This window comes from Silene latifolia, chromosome Y, assembly GCF_048544455.1.
Source record: "Silene latifolia isolate original U9 population chromosome Y, ASM4854445v1, whole genome shotgun sequence".
In the NCBI taxonomy this organism is placed as follows: domain Eukaryota; kingdom Viridiplantae; phylum Streptophyta; class Magnoliopsida; order Caryophyllales; family Caryophyllaceae; genus Silene; species Silene latifolia.
The window spans coordinates 401,433,140-401,447,046 of NC_133538.1; the positions used below are offsets into that span (position 1 = coordinate 401,433,140).

General features: G+C 44.5%; 1 protein-coding gene across 1 annotated transcript; it reads left to right on the forward strand.

Moving 5' to 3' along the window:
- The first annotated feature begins 2,492 nt into the window (after window positions 1-2,492).
- Window positions 2,493-4,806, forward strand: LOC141632200 (uncharacterized). The gene is made up of 3 exons (XM_074444766.1): window positions 2,493-3,108; window positions 3,207-3,452; window positions 3,587-4,806. The coding sequence occupies exons 1-3, from the start codon at window positions 2,493-2,495 to the stop codon at window positions 4,804-4,806; spliced, it is 2,082 nt and encodes a 693-aa protein (XP_074300867.1).
- Window positions 4,807-13,907: the final 9,101 nt, after the last annotated feature.

The window sequence follows — 13,907 nt, forward strand, 5'->3', positions numbered from 1 at the left end:
TGTTCCTCAAGGTAGAGTTTGGTATCAATTTGGACCTTCCTTATTCAGAATTTGGTAACAATTTGGACTTCCTTATCTCACTCGTGGTCTCGTCGATATCTCAGTTCAAGCCGAGTTCTTATTCCTTCGGTCTGTGGGCCCGACTCCCCCATGTATGACATGGGTCCATTTGCTTAATTAATTACCCACTCGTCTCGTGCCACGTAGCTTAGGCCAAATAGTGAATTTTGGCCCAAACAGTTTGCCCCCAATTCGCTTCTCAGATTTTGCCTGCTATTGTCATTCTGTTACTGGAACAAACAGCTGTTATGCTTCTGGATTCAACCACTGAGAGTTTGTTGGAACGAGATGCTGCCATTCTGCTGGAAGATGGCACTGAAACTCTATTAGAGAAGGATGCTAGAACTCTGAATTGTCTTTGGAGCGGACTCATCAAACTCGATAGGACATATTTGAACCTGCCGGCGGACTACATCGAGATCTACGATGGAGCAAGTCATGTCGGCCTGCTAGGTATGACTCCTGGTAGATACATTTGAGATAATTCTGCATCCCTGTTCTATACCCATAATTCTGGTGCCTGATCTACTCGTTTCTACTGAACTATACTCCGTTTATTCTGGCAGACTAATTTCTGTCACTCCTTAACTCTGCTAATCTGCAAGCTGATGTTTTGAAGATGCCGACTTGTAGATTTCTGCAAGCATATTACGCCAGCAAGCGGATTTCAGGAGGATTTCTGCTGAAGGATGCTCAGCTCAACTTAGTGGACGTCGGGATTCTAATGATGAACGCTGGGTTCCTGAAGGCGGACACTGTTGGTTGCCGCTAGGAACCAGATAGCAGACGCTAGGAACTAGATGGCTGACATTGGGATCCTGTTGGCTGACGTTGGGGACCAGACTGCTGATGTTGGGAACCAGACGGCTGGCGTTGGGGACTAGATGACTGACTTTGGGGACCAGACGGCTGATGTTGGGAACCAAACGGCTGGCGTTGGGGACCAGACGGCTGATGCTGGGAACCAGGCACCTGGTGCTGGGGACCAGACGGCTGACCATAGGACTGCCTCTGGGGACCAGACGGCTGACTCTAGGGACCAGGCGGCTGACCAAAAGCCTAAATCTTGGGACCAGACGGCTGACTCTGGGAACCAAGCGGCTGGCGCTGGAATCCTGTTGGCGGATGCCAGGGAGCAGATGCCTGACACAGGAATCTTGCTGACAACTGCTCAGGAGGAATAGTTTCCACCTGCCCTTACCATCCTGTTATCTGGTCACCAAGGGTGAGTCTGGTAGTTGGCACAAGTTTATTGTGCACTTATCATATAAGTGATACCTGCAAAATGTTAGTAATGCAATGCATGTGCATGCGAGGACCCTCTAATGTATGATAGGGGCTATAGTATGTTGTGAATGCAATGTCAATCATGCCTATATGTTTTGTCTTTCTCTGCAGGGACAAGACATGTTTTGAAGGATGATAAATATACCTGCCCCTGGCCAGGGGGTAGGAGTAAGTGTTAAGTCATTATAGGACGTACCTTAGATAAGTTTATCATCGTTCTAGGACCGTTGAAATGTTCTGGGAAGTTAACTTTGCAAGGTGCAAGTCCTTGTTAGTATTTGTTGTTACCTTATCTGTCCACTGACAGAGTTAGCTACCCTATCTATCCACTGACAGAGTTTGGGTGCGTACTGAGTAGCTGTGTCGTGTCTACCCAGGGGGTAGATTTAGACTGGAGGTGGCTGTGTCAACCTAAGGGGCTGATTTAGACCTGTCGTGTTAGCCTAGTGGGCTGATTTAGACTTACCTAGCTGTCGTGTCAGCCCAATGGCTGATTTAGACATATGCCACATTATGACTACTTAACCTTGTTCATGACGCAAGGTGTGTTCATCACGTTTAAAGCCAATAGGAGCGTACTTTAGGCAAGTTTATCGTCATTCTAGGACCAGTGGAACGTTGCAGGATCCAAGTAACTCAGGGATCCCTACGCTCCATATGTTTGTGCATGCATTCTGGGGCCATGATTATGCCGAGTACTCGGTGCTACGTTTGGGGGTGGTATCCGGGCTAGCTGCATGAGCTTTGAGCTGTCGGCCAAGCTCCCCTTCGTATGTTTCACAAGCCGCCTGGTGAGGGTGCTCCTACTGGAGAATTAGGTTAGGCATGTTGGAGTGCCATGTGCCTTGTCACCCCGCATTCACAGTTGATAGTCCTGCTGGCAACACTCTTAACGTACCATAAAATTTAGAGTACAAAGTGGTATTTCAAAGAACCCAAAATAGAAAAATCAAAAGCCTATTTAAGCGATGTGAAGTACCTGGCGCTATCTCATGGGGTTGCAGGGCAACCATGGACCCAGGAAGTTACAGACTACACAGCTCTAATAGCAGTTTCAAGTTTAAAGAAATGCGAATAAAAAGCGAGTACAGTAGAGAACTGATGATGGTGCTTGGTTTCAAAGACATGGAAAAAGGATCATCCAAATGCTTGATGATGATGATGCCCTTCTTCAGTTGTCAGAGGATGATGTGCAGGAGGAATTGGATTACTGGCAGAATGCGGTGTATGGCTTCATTATAGGGGCAAATCCTCCTTGGCAGATGATAGAGAATTTCCTGAAAAGAATATGGAGTAAGCATAACATAGACAAGATTTCTTTTCTCCCTAATGAAGTTTTTTTGGCTAGATTCCAAACACAGGAAATGAAGGAGGCTGTGTTAGGCAGTGGACATTTTTTGTTTAATAATAAGCCTGTGGTTATCAGACCATGGACACCAGAGGCTCAGTTGATTAAAGAAGAGTTGAAAAGTGTTCCAGCCTGGATTAGATTGGAAAACCTTCCACTTAAATTTTGGGGAAAGAGTCTCCCTAAAATAGCCTCCCTAGTTGGGTCTTTTGTGAAGTGTGATGATGCAACTGAGCAGAAAACAAGACTAGGGTTTGGTAGGGTGATGGTGGAACTTAAATTAGGCCAAGCTTTTCCTAATGTTATCAAATTCTTAGATGAAAAACAACAGGTCATGGAAGTGAAGGTGGTTTATGAATGGAAACCATGCGTGTGCACTAAGTGTAAGCGTATAGGCCATGAAAAAGAGAACTGTAGGGTGGGCAAACCTGTCAAGACCACAACTCAGAAAGTCTGGAAACCTCTCCAGCAGCAGGCTCCACTTAAGAGTACCTCCATGCCAACCCTGTAGTACCTGCAAGTAAGAAATCAGAGAAACAAGTAGGTCAGACATCTGTAGCTGCAGTTCAGGTTCAGAAGAATGATAATGTTTTGGGTGAAGTCACTCCTGTGTCCAATCAAGTGCAGGCTACTGGTTCACCTTCTCCTATCAGGATAACTAAGGCTAGTAAACCAGGGAGCACAGGCCCTGCTTCCTCTTCATATAAAGAGGTTCTTAGTGGTTCTAGTTCTCCTAGGGTTGCTATGAACTTAAGTGGTATTGATCCTTTCCATCTTACTCCATGATTAAATTTGGTTTTTGGAATGTTAGGGGTATGAATAGGGAGGAGAAACAACGGTTTGTAAATAAGTTTTGTTCATCTAATAAAGTGGGTTTTTTTGGTCTGCTAGAGACAAAAATTAAGCCCCAAAATAAGAATAAGACTGTCCTCACTGTGTTCAGAGAGTGGTGTATTTGCACCAACTCTTCTATGCATAAAGGAGGGAGAATTTGGGTTCTTTGGAAACCTAATACGGTTAATATTACGTTCTTAGAGTATAATGCTCAATTTATTCATATGCTAGTAACTGATATCAATTCTCAGCAGCATTTTTATTGTACCATGATGTATGCTTTTAATGAGTTTGCCCAAAGAGAGTCCTTATGGCTGAAATTAAAGAGCTTTGCTAGACAAATACATGAGCCCTGGATTGTGGGAGGGGATTTTAATTGTGTAACTCTAGCTCATGAGAGATTGGGGGGTACTGTTACTACTGCTGAAGCTGAACCTTTTCAGGAGTGCATTGAGGACTGTGACTTGAGTGACATGCCTGCCACAGGTGCATTCTATACTTGGAACAATAAGCAACCCCCTGATACAAGAATTTATAGCAGATTGGACAGAGTGTTCATAAATCAAGCCTGGGCTGCTCAGTTACCTGATTATTTTGCTAATTTCCTTTATGAGGGTTATTTTGATCACACCCCATGCTTGGTGGATGTGGCACAGGTTAGTCATGCAAATACTAGGCCTTTTAAGTACTATAATATGTGGAGTACAGCCCCTGGGTTCAGAGATTGTGTGTTAAGCATCTGGCAGCAAGATATCTTGGGGGCCAAAATGTATAGGGTCATTAGGAAGCTTAAACTTCTGAAACCCCAATTAAAAAAGCTTAACAAGACAATTATTTCTGATGTGGAAAACAAGACTGATTTGGCTCAGACAGAACTATTTGATATTCAAAGGAAGCTAATTCAGAGCCCTGATAATGCTGATTTGGTGAGACAGGAGTTACAAGCTAATCAGAATTTTGTCTGGCTCCTTAAGGCTAAGATGAATTTTATGAGACAAAAAGCAAAGGCTCATTGGCTAGCAGTAGGGGATGCAAATTCTTCCTATTTTCATGGAGTTATCAAGGTAAGGAGATGTACAAATACTGTTAAACAGATCAGGGACCACAAAGGAAAGCTCTTTACTGAGGAGAAGGGTATTCAACAAGCTTTCTTGGAATATTATCAAGGGCTCTTGGGATTTAGGAGTACTACTTCTGGAATCAAACCAGTTATTGTGAAGAAAGGAAAGACTTGTACAAATACTCACACACAATTACTTATGAAACCTATCTCCTAGGATGAAATAAAAGATATGCTGTTCCATATACCTAATGACAAAGCCCCAGGACCTGATGGGTATTCCAGTAAGTTCTTCAAAGATACTTGGGATGTTCTTGGGGAGGAGGTGAGTCATGCACTTATGGATTTTTTTCACTCAGGTCAATTGTTGAAACAACTAAATGCTACTCTTATTACATTGATCCCCAAAGTAGACAAGCCCTCTATTGTGCTTGAATTTCGACCTATAGCTTGTTGCAATGTGCTATATAAATGCATCTCTAAACTACTTTGCAACAGGCTAGCTCTGGTGCTCCCTGATCTTATTTCTCAACTTCAAGGAGGTTTTATTCATGGTAGGAGTATCATGGAGAACATTTTAATTTGGCAGGACTTGATCATAATGTATGAGAAGAAGGCTATTTCACCCAGGTGTATGATGAAGATGGATCTCCAAAAAGCATATGATACAATTGAATGGGATTTCCTAGATCAAATGCTCAAAGCCCTAAATTTCCCAGATATTTTCAGAGGATGGATCATGCAATGTGGTACAACTGCTACATATTCCATTAACCTTAATGGCAATATGTTTGGGTTCTTTAAGGGACAGAGAGGGTTAAGACAGGGGGACCCTCTCTCACTTCTCCTTTTCACCATTTGCATGGAGTATTTGACTAGACTCATCAATTTTACTACTGAGACTAGGCCTTTCCATTATCACCCTCTTTGCAAGCCTCTCAAGCTCACTCACTTAATGTTTGCAGATGATCTCCTTTTATTTTGTAAAGGGGATGACATCTCTATGATCTTGTTGCTGAGAACTTTTGCCACTTTCTCTCACTCCTCCGGGCTCAAAATGAGTAAGGGCAAGTCTAATGTCTATTTTAATGGGATCAATGATAACTTGAAGCAAGACATTCTCCAAATTTCTGGTTTGGTTGAGGGCAAACTACTCTTCAGATACCTGGGGGTTCCTATTAAGACTACTAGGTTGTCTAGCAGGGACTGTAAGCCTTTGATTGATAAGATTATTCAGAGAATTAGGACACTGGGTGCCAGGAAATTATCCTATGCTGGAAGATTGGTATTGGTCAGATTTGTCCTCAAGACTTTCCATAACTATTGGGCTCAGATGTTTATACTACATGCAGGCTGTATCTCTAATATTGAAAGAATTTGTAGGAATTTCCTATGGGATGGAGGTATTGATTTCATTAGGTCACCTCTGGTGGCTTGGGACAAGGCTTGCAAACCAAATATTGAAGGGGGCTTAGGGCTAAAGAATGATTCTTTATGGAATCAAGCTGCTATAGGGAAGCTTGTATGGTGGATACATACTAAGGCAAACCTCCTTTGGGTTGAATGGGTTAACCACACCTATCTGAAAGGGGCTGATTGGCACAGTTATACTCCTAGTTCCTACTCCTCTTGGTACTGGAGAAAAGTGTGTTAGGTAAAGGATCTTTTTCAAGCTGCCTATCAACAACAGGTATGGTCACAATACTCTATAGCTCAAGGATATGATTATATTCGAATTAAAGGGAATGAAGTTCTATGGCATGAGATGGTATGAAATAGCTGGAATATCCCTAAGCATAGTTTTTTCGCATGGATCTATCATCATGGGAATATGAATACTCAAGACAAATTGAAAAGATTAGGGATAATCGAAGACGGTACCTGCTGTATATGTGGCAATGAATCTGAAAGCAAGGATCAGCTATTCTTTGAATGTCAGTATAGCCAGGAAATCATTCGGCATGTAGGGACTTGGATTGGCATCACCCTTCCTTCGAGGGGTGTCATGCAATGGAGATTAGCTAGATCACGTACCAAGGTGCAGATTAACATTCTGAATGCAACGATTAATTCTTGTATATACCACATCTGGAGGCAACGTAATAAAAGCAAGCACGACTTTACCTTGATTCGTCCCATCTCACTGGCTCGGGAGATTGTTGCTGGTATGAAGAAACAAATTGAAGGCAGAGGGACTGAGAAATGCAGCAGACAAGATGTAAATTGGATAAGGAGCCTCATAATTTCTCAAATTTAGTCGACGATTTGCAAGTAACTGGCGATGAAGACGAGTTCTGGGAGTTTAGGGAATGAAGGGATTTGATGTAAATCTAATTTTGTTATCAGGTTTTGTTGTATTTGGTGTTTGTTTGTTGGCCTGTTTCTTTAGGCCGAGTTTAATGGGCTGCTGTCTGGCCTTTGTTTTGTCCGGATGAGATTGTTGTCCTTTTGACAAAAATGTCTTCCGATACACAGTGGTGATGTTTTTTTGATATATATATACTTACATTTTATCAAAAAAAAAAAAGATAGTATGCCTACTGTTTTTTTTTATAAGTTTTTGTTTTTATTATTTTTTTGGGGGGGTTTTGAATACAAGACTTTGTACACTAAAATCTACTTGTTATCAAAAGTGATACCTCCTCAAGTGGAGATGTTCCATGGCTTGTCTATTAATTAACCTTGCACGGTCATTAACTTATACGCACCACGTCCAACAACGCCTCTAACCTGGTATGGAGATTCCCGTCAGGGGGATTCTATGCCTGTCTAGGTGGTTGTACACCTTCAAGGGGATTGTATGGCTGTTTAGATGGTTGTACACCTTCAAGGGGATTGTATGCCTGTTTAGGTGGTTGTACACCTTCAAGATAACTGTATTATCCTTTGCTGATTTGTTCTGCGTGGTCATCTCCACCAGGTTCTATTCCCCCTTTCATACATTCATACCTGTGGGTGGAAACCAGAACTTCTGGTGGTATTACTGCCTCTCCTCAGAACACCAGGCTGAAGGGTGTTTGAACTGTTCTTTGAGTTTCTGCCTCCAGTTTCTTTCAGCTTTCGTTTCAGGTTCTCAATATTTAGTCAGCTTGTCCATTGGACTGTTTGTTTCTGGCTGCCATGCGGAATATGTATTCTTTGCCCCCTGCATGGTTTTCACAGCTTGGGTGTGGAGGACATGCACTTCTACTTGTCATTTATTATTTCATGTTCTGGTTCTCAGGGGACCTGGCTGATGGCAGTATGTATCGCTGTGATTTTTTCCCTTTAGGAAGATGATGTAAGAATGTGTTCTGCGGAATTCTGACTGCTGCCTATCTCCTGGATTTTCAGGGTGCTAGGAACATTTATGTACTGGCGGTACATTGATTAAATTGCCCCCAAGCCATTGATTTATGTCATGCCAGCTGCTGCGGAGCGACCTGTCCTGCTAGCAATCTATGTTTTGCGCCCTATATTCTGCACTCTGTGTTTTATGCTGTAGGAGGAGCGATTTGATCTGGGGGAGAGCGGCAGGTTCTGGAGCCTGTGTGACCACTTCTGCTGGTAGGGAAATCCAATGACGGTCCTGCAAGAAATATTTCTGCTAGGGATGGGAGATGGCATAGCCAACGACCCTCCGATGATCAAGGCAGTAGTTATACAGAATATAAATAAAGTAATGAGATCATGAATTGATGAGCTACCTTAGGAGCAGCGTATGTGCCTATGGATATGAAACTTCTTTCTTTTGTTTATCGCTAATTGTAGCATATAAAATGATGATCAGTGTGGTTAATAAGATACCTGGCTTGAATGTTGCCCCTAGGGTTATGAAGGTGTCTGCAACAAGGTTCTGGTCACCGACCGGGACTGCACTGTTTCGATCTTTTCGTTTCCCGACTTTTTCGGATGTCGATTTTCAGGTCTTGGGACTTTTAGGTTCTGAGTGGCGGCGTTAGACTTTCGAGCATCCGACGGCAGGCGTCGACTTTCAGCGTCCGGACTTTCGGGGTCGAGTTAGCGGGCGTCGGACTTTTAGGCGTCGGCGGCGGCGTCATACTTTCAGGTGTCTGACTTTCAGGTCCGCTGCGAGCTCGAACGATCAGGTACCTGGCTTTCAGGCGCCAAAATCAGGTGGATGACTTTCAGGCGCCAGACTTTCAGGTGTCTGTCTCTCAGGTGTCAGACTGGCAGACGTCAGACTTTTAGGGCTGCTGCATGCTTGGACGATTAGGTGCCTGGCTTTCTTAGGCACTTGTCCTGCTTCCCTCGTAGGTACCAGGCCTACTCCTGTTCCCTATATATTGGTGGCCCTACCTGTGCGATATGTCCAACTAGAGGTTCCATGTCTCCCTCTAGGTTGCGGGTGCTTTTATCCACTTAGGTCTGAAGTGCTAGACTAAAGTAGGTACAGAGTCTACTATGGTATGTGACTTAATGGTCGTCCAAGGCTCGGATTTCATGTTGTAAGCACGTAGATGTTTCGTTCAATTGGTCATCCCGCCTGATATCGATGGTTTACTCATAATGGCTTTCAGAGGGTAGTCAGTTAGCACATGGACATTACTAGACTAAAAATAAGAACGCAATTTATGGAAGGCTATAACATGTACAAGAACCAGTTTTCCAAGTGGTGTGTACCTGGTCTCTGCAGGATGCAGACACTTAATGGAGTAATATCCTGGCTTCCAGCATGACATTGGCTATTGTCTCAGCCCTTGATAGGTATGAGGATCAGGATTCTTCTGGTTCTGGTTTGGACAATAGAGGTGGTGCGCTCAGATAGTGTTTCAGTTTTGTGATTGTCTTTCATGCTCCTCCGCCCAATCGAGTTTTTAGCGTCTCCCAAGTATGCCGTAAAATAACCTGCATCTGCCCCCTTTCGTTTCTGGCTCCTAAGTGATGCTCCCTGTCCAAGCTGCTGCTAGATTCTGGCTACCTGGGTCGCTGGCTGAAAGGGATGCTGCGACAACTAATCCACGTTGCCGTTCTGGTGTCTGCTGACTGCTTCCTGCCTCTTCAATTTTCGACTCTGCTCCCTCTTCCATCCTGCTTCTTACTTCCTGCTTCCTGAATTTCCAATTCTGGTTCCTCCTACTTCCTGAATTTCCGATTCCGGTATTTCCTGCTTCCCGAAGATGCTGCTGGCAAGGCCAGCTACCCGAAAATACTGCTGGTGAGGTTGCTGATGTCCCTGAGCCATAGCTAGTTCCTACAAGAAGAGATCAAATAGAACTGAATGGTGGAACTGGTGTTACAGCTGCTGAGGAAAGGATCATATTAGATAGATCTCTCCCTTATTCAGACTTTTGTTTGTCAGTTTCGGGGCTTGGCCCTTTCTGTTTTGCTTTGTTTCGTTTTGTGATGTTTCTTGAGTTTTAGCCAGGCTAGGAGACTCATCGTACAAACTAATTACTGCTGGCTGCTGACCCTATGAGGGTGACCGTTGCCTACAGTTGCTGGGGTCAGCATTCTGATTATTTTTGTCTTGGCTGGGTCCAGCCTGGTGGCTATATTTTGTCTGGTTCCTATCATATCATCATGGGACCAAACGAAACAATCCATGTTATTTTTATGAAATTTAATCAATTGTTGAAGAAGATTACCTGTATATTCTGAACTTGTAAGTAATTCTGGGTCCATCTTACTCATGTCGACTGAGTTTACTGTGACCACTAGGATTTTTCTCATGGTGTAGTTTCTAGGTACGATGTACGATGAGAGCATCATGGTGGTGCCCCTGAGTGTCATGAGCATCAACCTCGTCGAATGTGAGAAGTGGCATATTCCCACGGCTGACTCTGCAGGAGGACTTTAGGAGATCTTTTTTTTGTTTCTGTGTCATGCCTTTTTTGCTGATTTGTGGAGCCTATTTTACTGGACCTTGCTCCCACGTGATAGCAGGTGGTCCAGGTTACCTTGTTCGTATTGAAAACTCTCTAGCAGCATTTATTTGTTTTACGGTGCTGCTGGTCATGTTCCTTAGCTTTTGGTGTTGTCACTCCACCAGGTTTACAAGTCCTGCAAGAGGGTTAAGGACAGATGGAACAATACCAAATATGTTACCTCCGTGATGACATTCCTGTAGAGATATGTTCTCCAGAGTTACTGTTTACTGGAGTTGGGTGGCAATGGTTCCAGATTGTCATTCTAATTCCTGATGGCTGAAATTCCTGCAATGAGGAGAATTTTAGCTTCAACAGAATCAAAAGATAAGGTGTAACCCGACGTAGCCTGCAGTCTGATCAGCATGAAGGGTGGTTGTATGTTGGGCCTCCAGGTTGTAGTCTAGTGACTAGCTCCTCAGGGATCTGTCTATCTGGGCCGTAGATTCTTGAGGTCCTGATCTGCCTGTCAGCCCTGATATGTTTCAGTCTGCGACACTGTACTGAACATTCCTGCTAGTCCACTTGATGTCTGTACACTAACTGTTGGTACACTATTGCTGATTTCTGGTGGATTGATCATTCCTGCTCTGACAGAGGCTGGTGTAACTCTAGGAACCAGATCTGCTGTAGGACACGAGAGGAACTCTAGGGAGCAGTTCTGCTGCAAGTATCTGGATGAATTTTGGGGAGCGTGTCTGCTGCAGGCATCTGAGGCAATTCCAGGAAGTAGGTCTGCTGTAGGCATCTGACGCAATTCCAGGGAGCATGTCTACTATAGACATCAGAAGCAATTCCAGGGAGCAGATCTGCTGCCAGACTCAGGCGTCTGTCGGGGACCAGACCTGCTGCCAGACTCAGGCGTCCAAAGGAATTCCGGGAACCAGATCTGCTGCCAGACTTAGGCGTCTGAAGGAAATTCTGCTGCCAGATCTGCTTCCAGACTCAGGCGTCTGAAGGAATTTCGGGGACCAGATCTGCTGCCAGATCTCTGGTAGGACTTCAGGGAGCAAATATGCTGCGAGACTTCTGGAGGATCCCAGGAAGCTGATCTGCTGCTGGCTTACGGATAACTTCCGGGGAGCAGATCTGCTGCTGACTTCTGGAAGATCCCAGGAAGCTGATCCGCTGTTGGCTTTCGGATAACTTTCGGGGAGCAGATCTATTGCTGACTTCTGGAAGATCCCAGGAAGCTGATCTGCTATTGGCTTCCGGATAACTTCCGAGGAGCAGATCTACTACTGACTTCTTGGAGGATCCCAGAAAGCATATCTGCTGCGAGACTTCTGGCGGATCACAGGAAGTTGATCTGCTGCTGGCTTCCGGATAACTTCCGGGGAGCAGATCTACTGCTGAATCCATAAATAGCGATGAGATCTCGCTCGCTAGCAGACATGGCACCGGAGATTGACTTGATGACAACTTGGCTATAGAAATCGATCACCATGCCCCCCGGTGGGCGCCAAACTGTTTTGGTAAATACTGTCAAAACATGATATTCTATCTCGTTAGGGGATAAAGTAACCTACTCTTTTTAGCCTCGTATCGGGGGGTTAAATTATATATGACTTATGACGAAATAATGATGTAAATAATGTAAAGGGCGAAATAAAGGAATAATAGCACAAGAGATTTTGGTGACGCGGAAAACCCGAAGTTGGAAACAACCACGGGGGAAGGGGGGGGGGGGGTGTCGGTATCCCGCCAATATTACACTATATGATAATCCGGGTACAAGTACAATATATACAAACTCCGATCTGGTGATGAATAGCTTGTCCGGCGCGAGTACGGGACCGACGGAGCACAGATCAGACGATAAAAGGTTATTCATGGGTTCACACTGTTATACGTGGGTTTGTTTGTATTGTGATTGTTATGGTGATTTTAACCGAACTATGTTGTATGAGGTCAATGCGGTCTTACTCGTTGCGTATTGAGTGTATGATTACGTTTAATGCTAAATAAAAGAATTAAGTACGTAAATAAAGGTTGACACGTGAGATTTGGTGACGCGAAAAACCCAATGTGGGAACAACCGCGGGAAGGGACGGCAGCCTTCCAAGTATTGCACTAGCTTGTTAATGAGATAACGAGTAAAATGGAGACGATATGTAAATTTAGCTAGCACAATATGTCGCGTGTATGCGTGAGATCTTGAATGCCCTTTCTTGGTTGCTTCTTTGGCTATTTATAGGGTAAGAACCCTAGATATGCTCTTCCTCGTTTATAGTAAGGAATATTACTTCTACTGCAACTCTTTCCATAACGGGTCGTCTCCCTCCACTCTCCTTGATCTCTCTGAATTCTTCCTAAGATCTTCCTGAAAGCTTTCTAAAACATGGGACTCCTCCATCAGCGGGCTTCTCCTCTATTGCTTGCTTTCTTGGCCAAACTCCTTAAGCGGATTCCTCTTGCCTTTGGGCTTCCTGTGATTGACCTACCCTCGCGGCCCAATTCTTCAGAGGGGTCTATCTCCTGCTAGGTTAAAGTGCAGATTTTAGCCCGAACAGTTTGCCCCTAATTAATTATGAGATACGTCTCGAGGCGTCGAATAAGGAATTACGCATACATTTATTGAAAGTCCCGCGCCGTCTTCCACACAACTTCCCAAACACTCATCATTACCCTTCCTCATTTCTCGCGCCCCCCCCCCTCTCTCCTCCTTTATAATCTCAACTCCCATTTTACTTTCATTAATTTCAAAAATCAAACCACCTTATCTCCCTAAAACCCTTCTCCTCCTTTCTATCCCTTCGTCGGACTCCGTCTCCCCCGCCGCCACCTTCGCCGCCCCTTTTCAGGTATTTTTCTTGTATATTTTCTTTAATCCTTTCTTTTCTCTCCCTTCCAACCATGGGTAAAACCCGTCATGCAGCGTCAACTTCTGCCTCAATTGACCAAAACCCAGACCCCGTCTTCCCTTCCCGGAATCTTTTCGTTCACCCCCATGATTGCAATTCTACTTTAACTACCGCCAATATCCCCTTGATTAATGGTTTGCTTGGTCTCGGCGACGGGGTTGATATTGCTATCCCGGAGCCGGATCAGAAGGCGGATGCCATCCGGCCGGGATGGGTCTGCTTTTACCTTTATCCATTTAGGTACGGCCTTCGTTTTCCTTTCCCAAAACTTATGCAAGACTTCCTTTGCACCAAAAACTTTGCCATGGCACAAATTTCTGCCAACATTTGGAGGGTTCTCCTCTACTCTCTGACTGCTAGCCTGAATACCGGCAGCTCTATCTCCTTGGGAGACCTGGCCCATATGTACGAGATCAGGTCTCTGGGAAGAGGCCAATTTTCCTTCCGGGGCTCTGGTGAGACCCCCTTCTGGCACGTGTCAAAATCCAGGGATGAGAAATGGTTTGAGGACTTCTTCTATGTGAGGAAGGCTTCTATCCAACCGCCTGCTGAATACATCTTCGAGAAATGGGTCACTACTTTGAGTA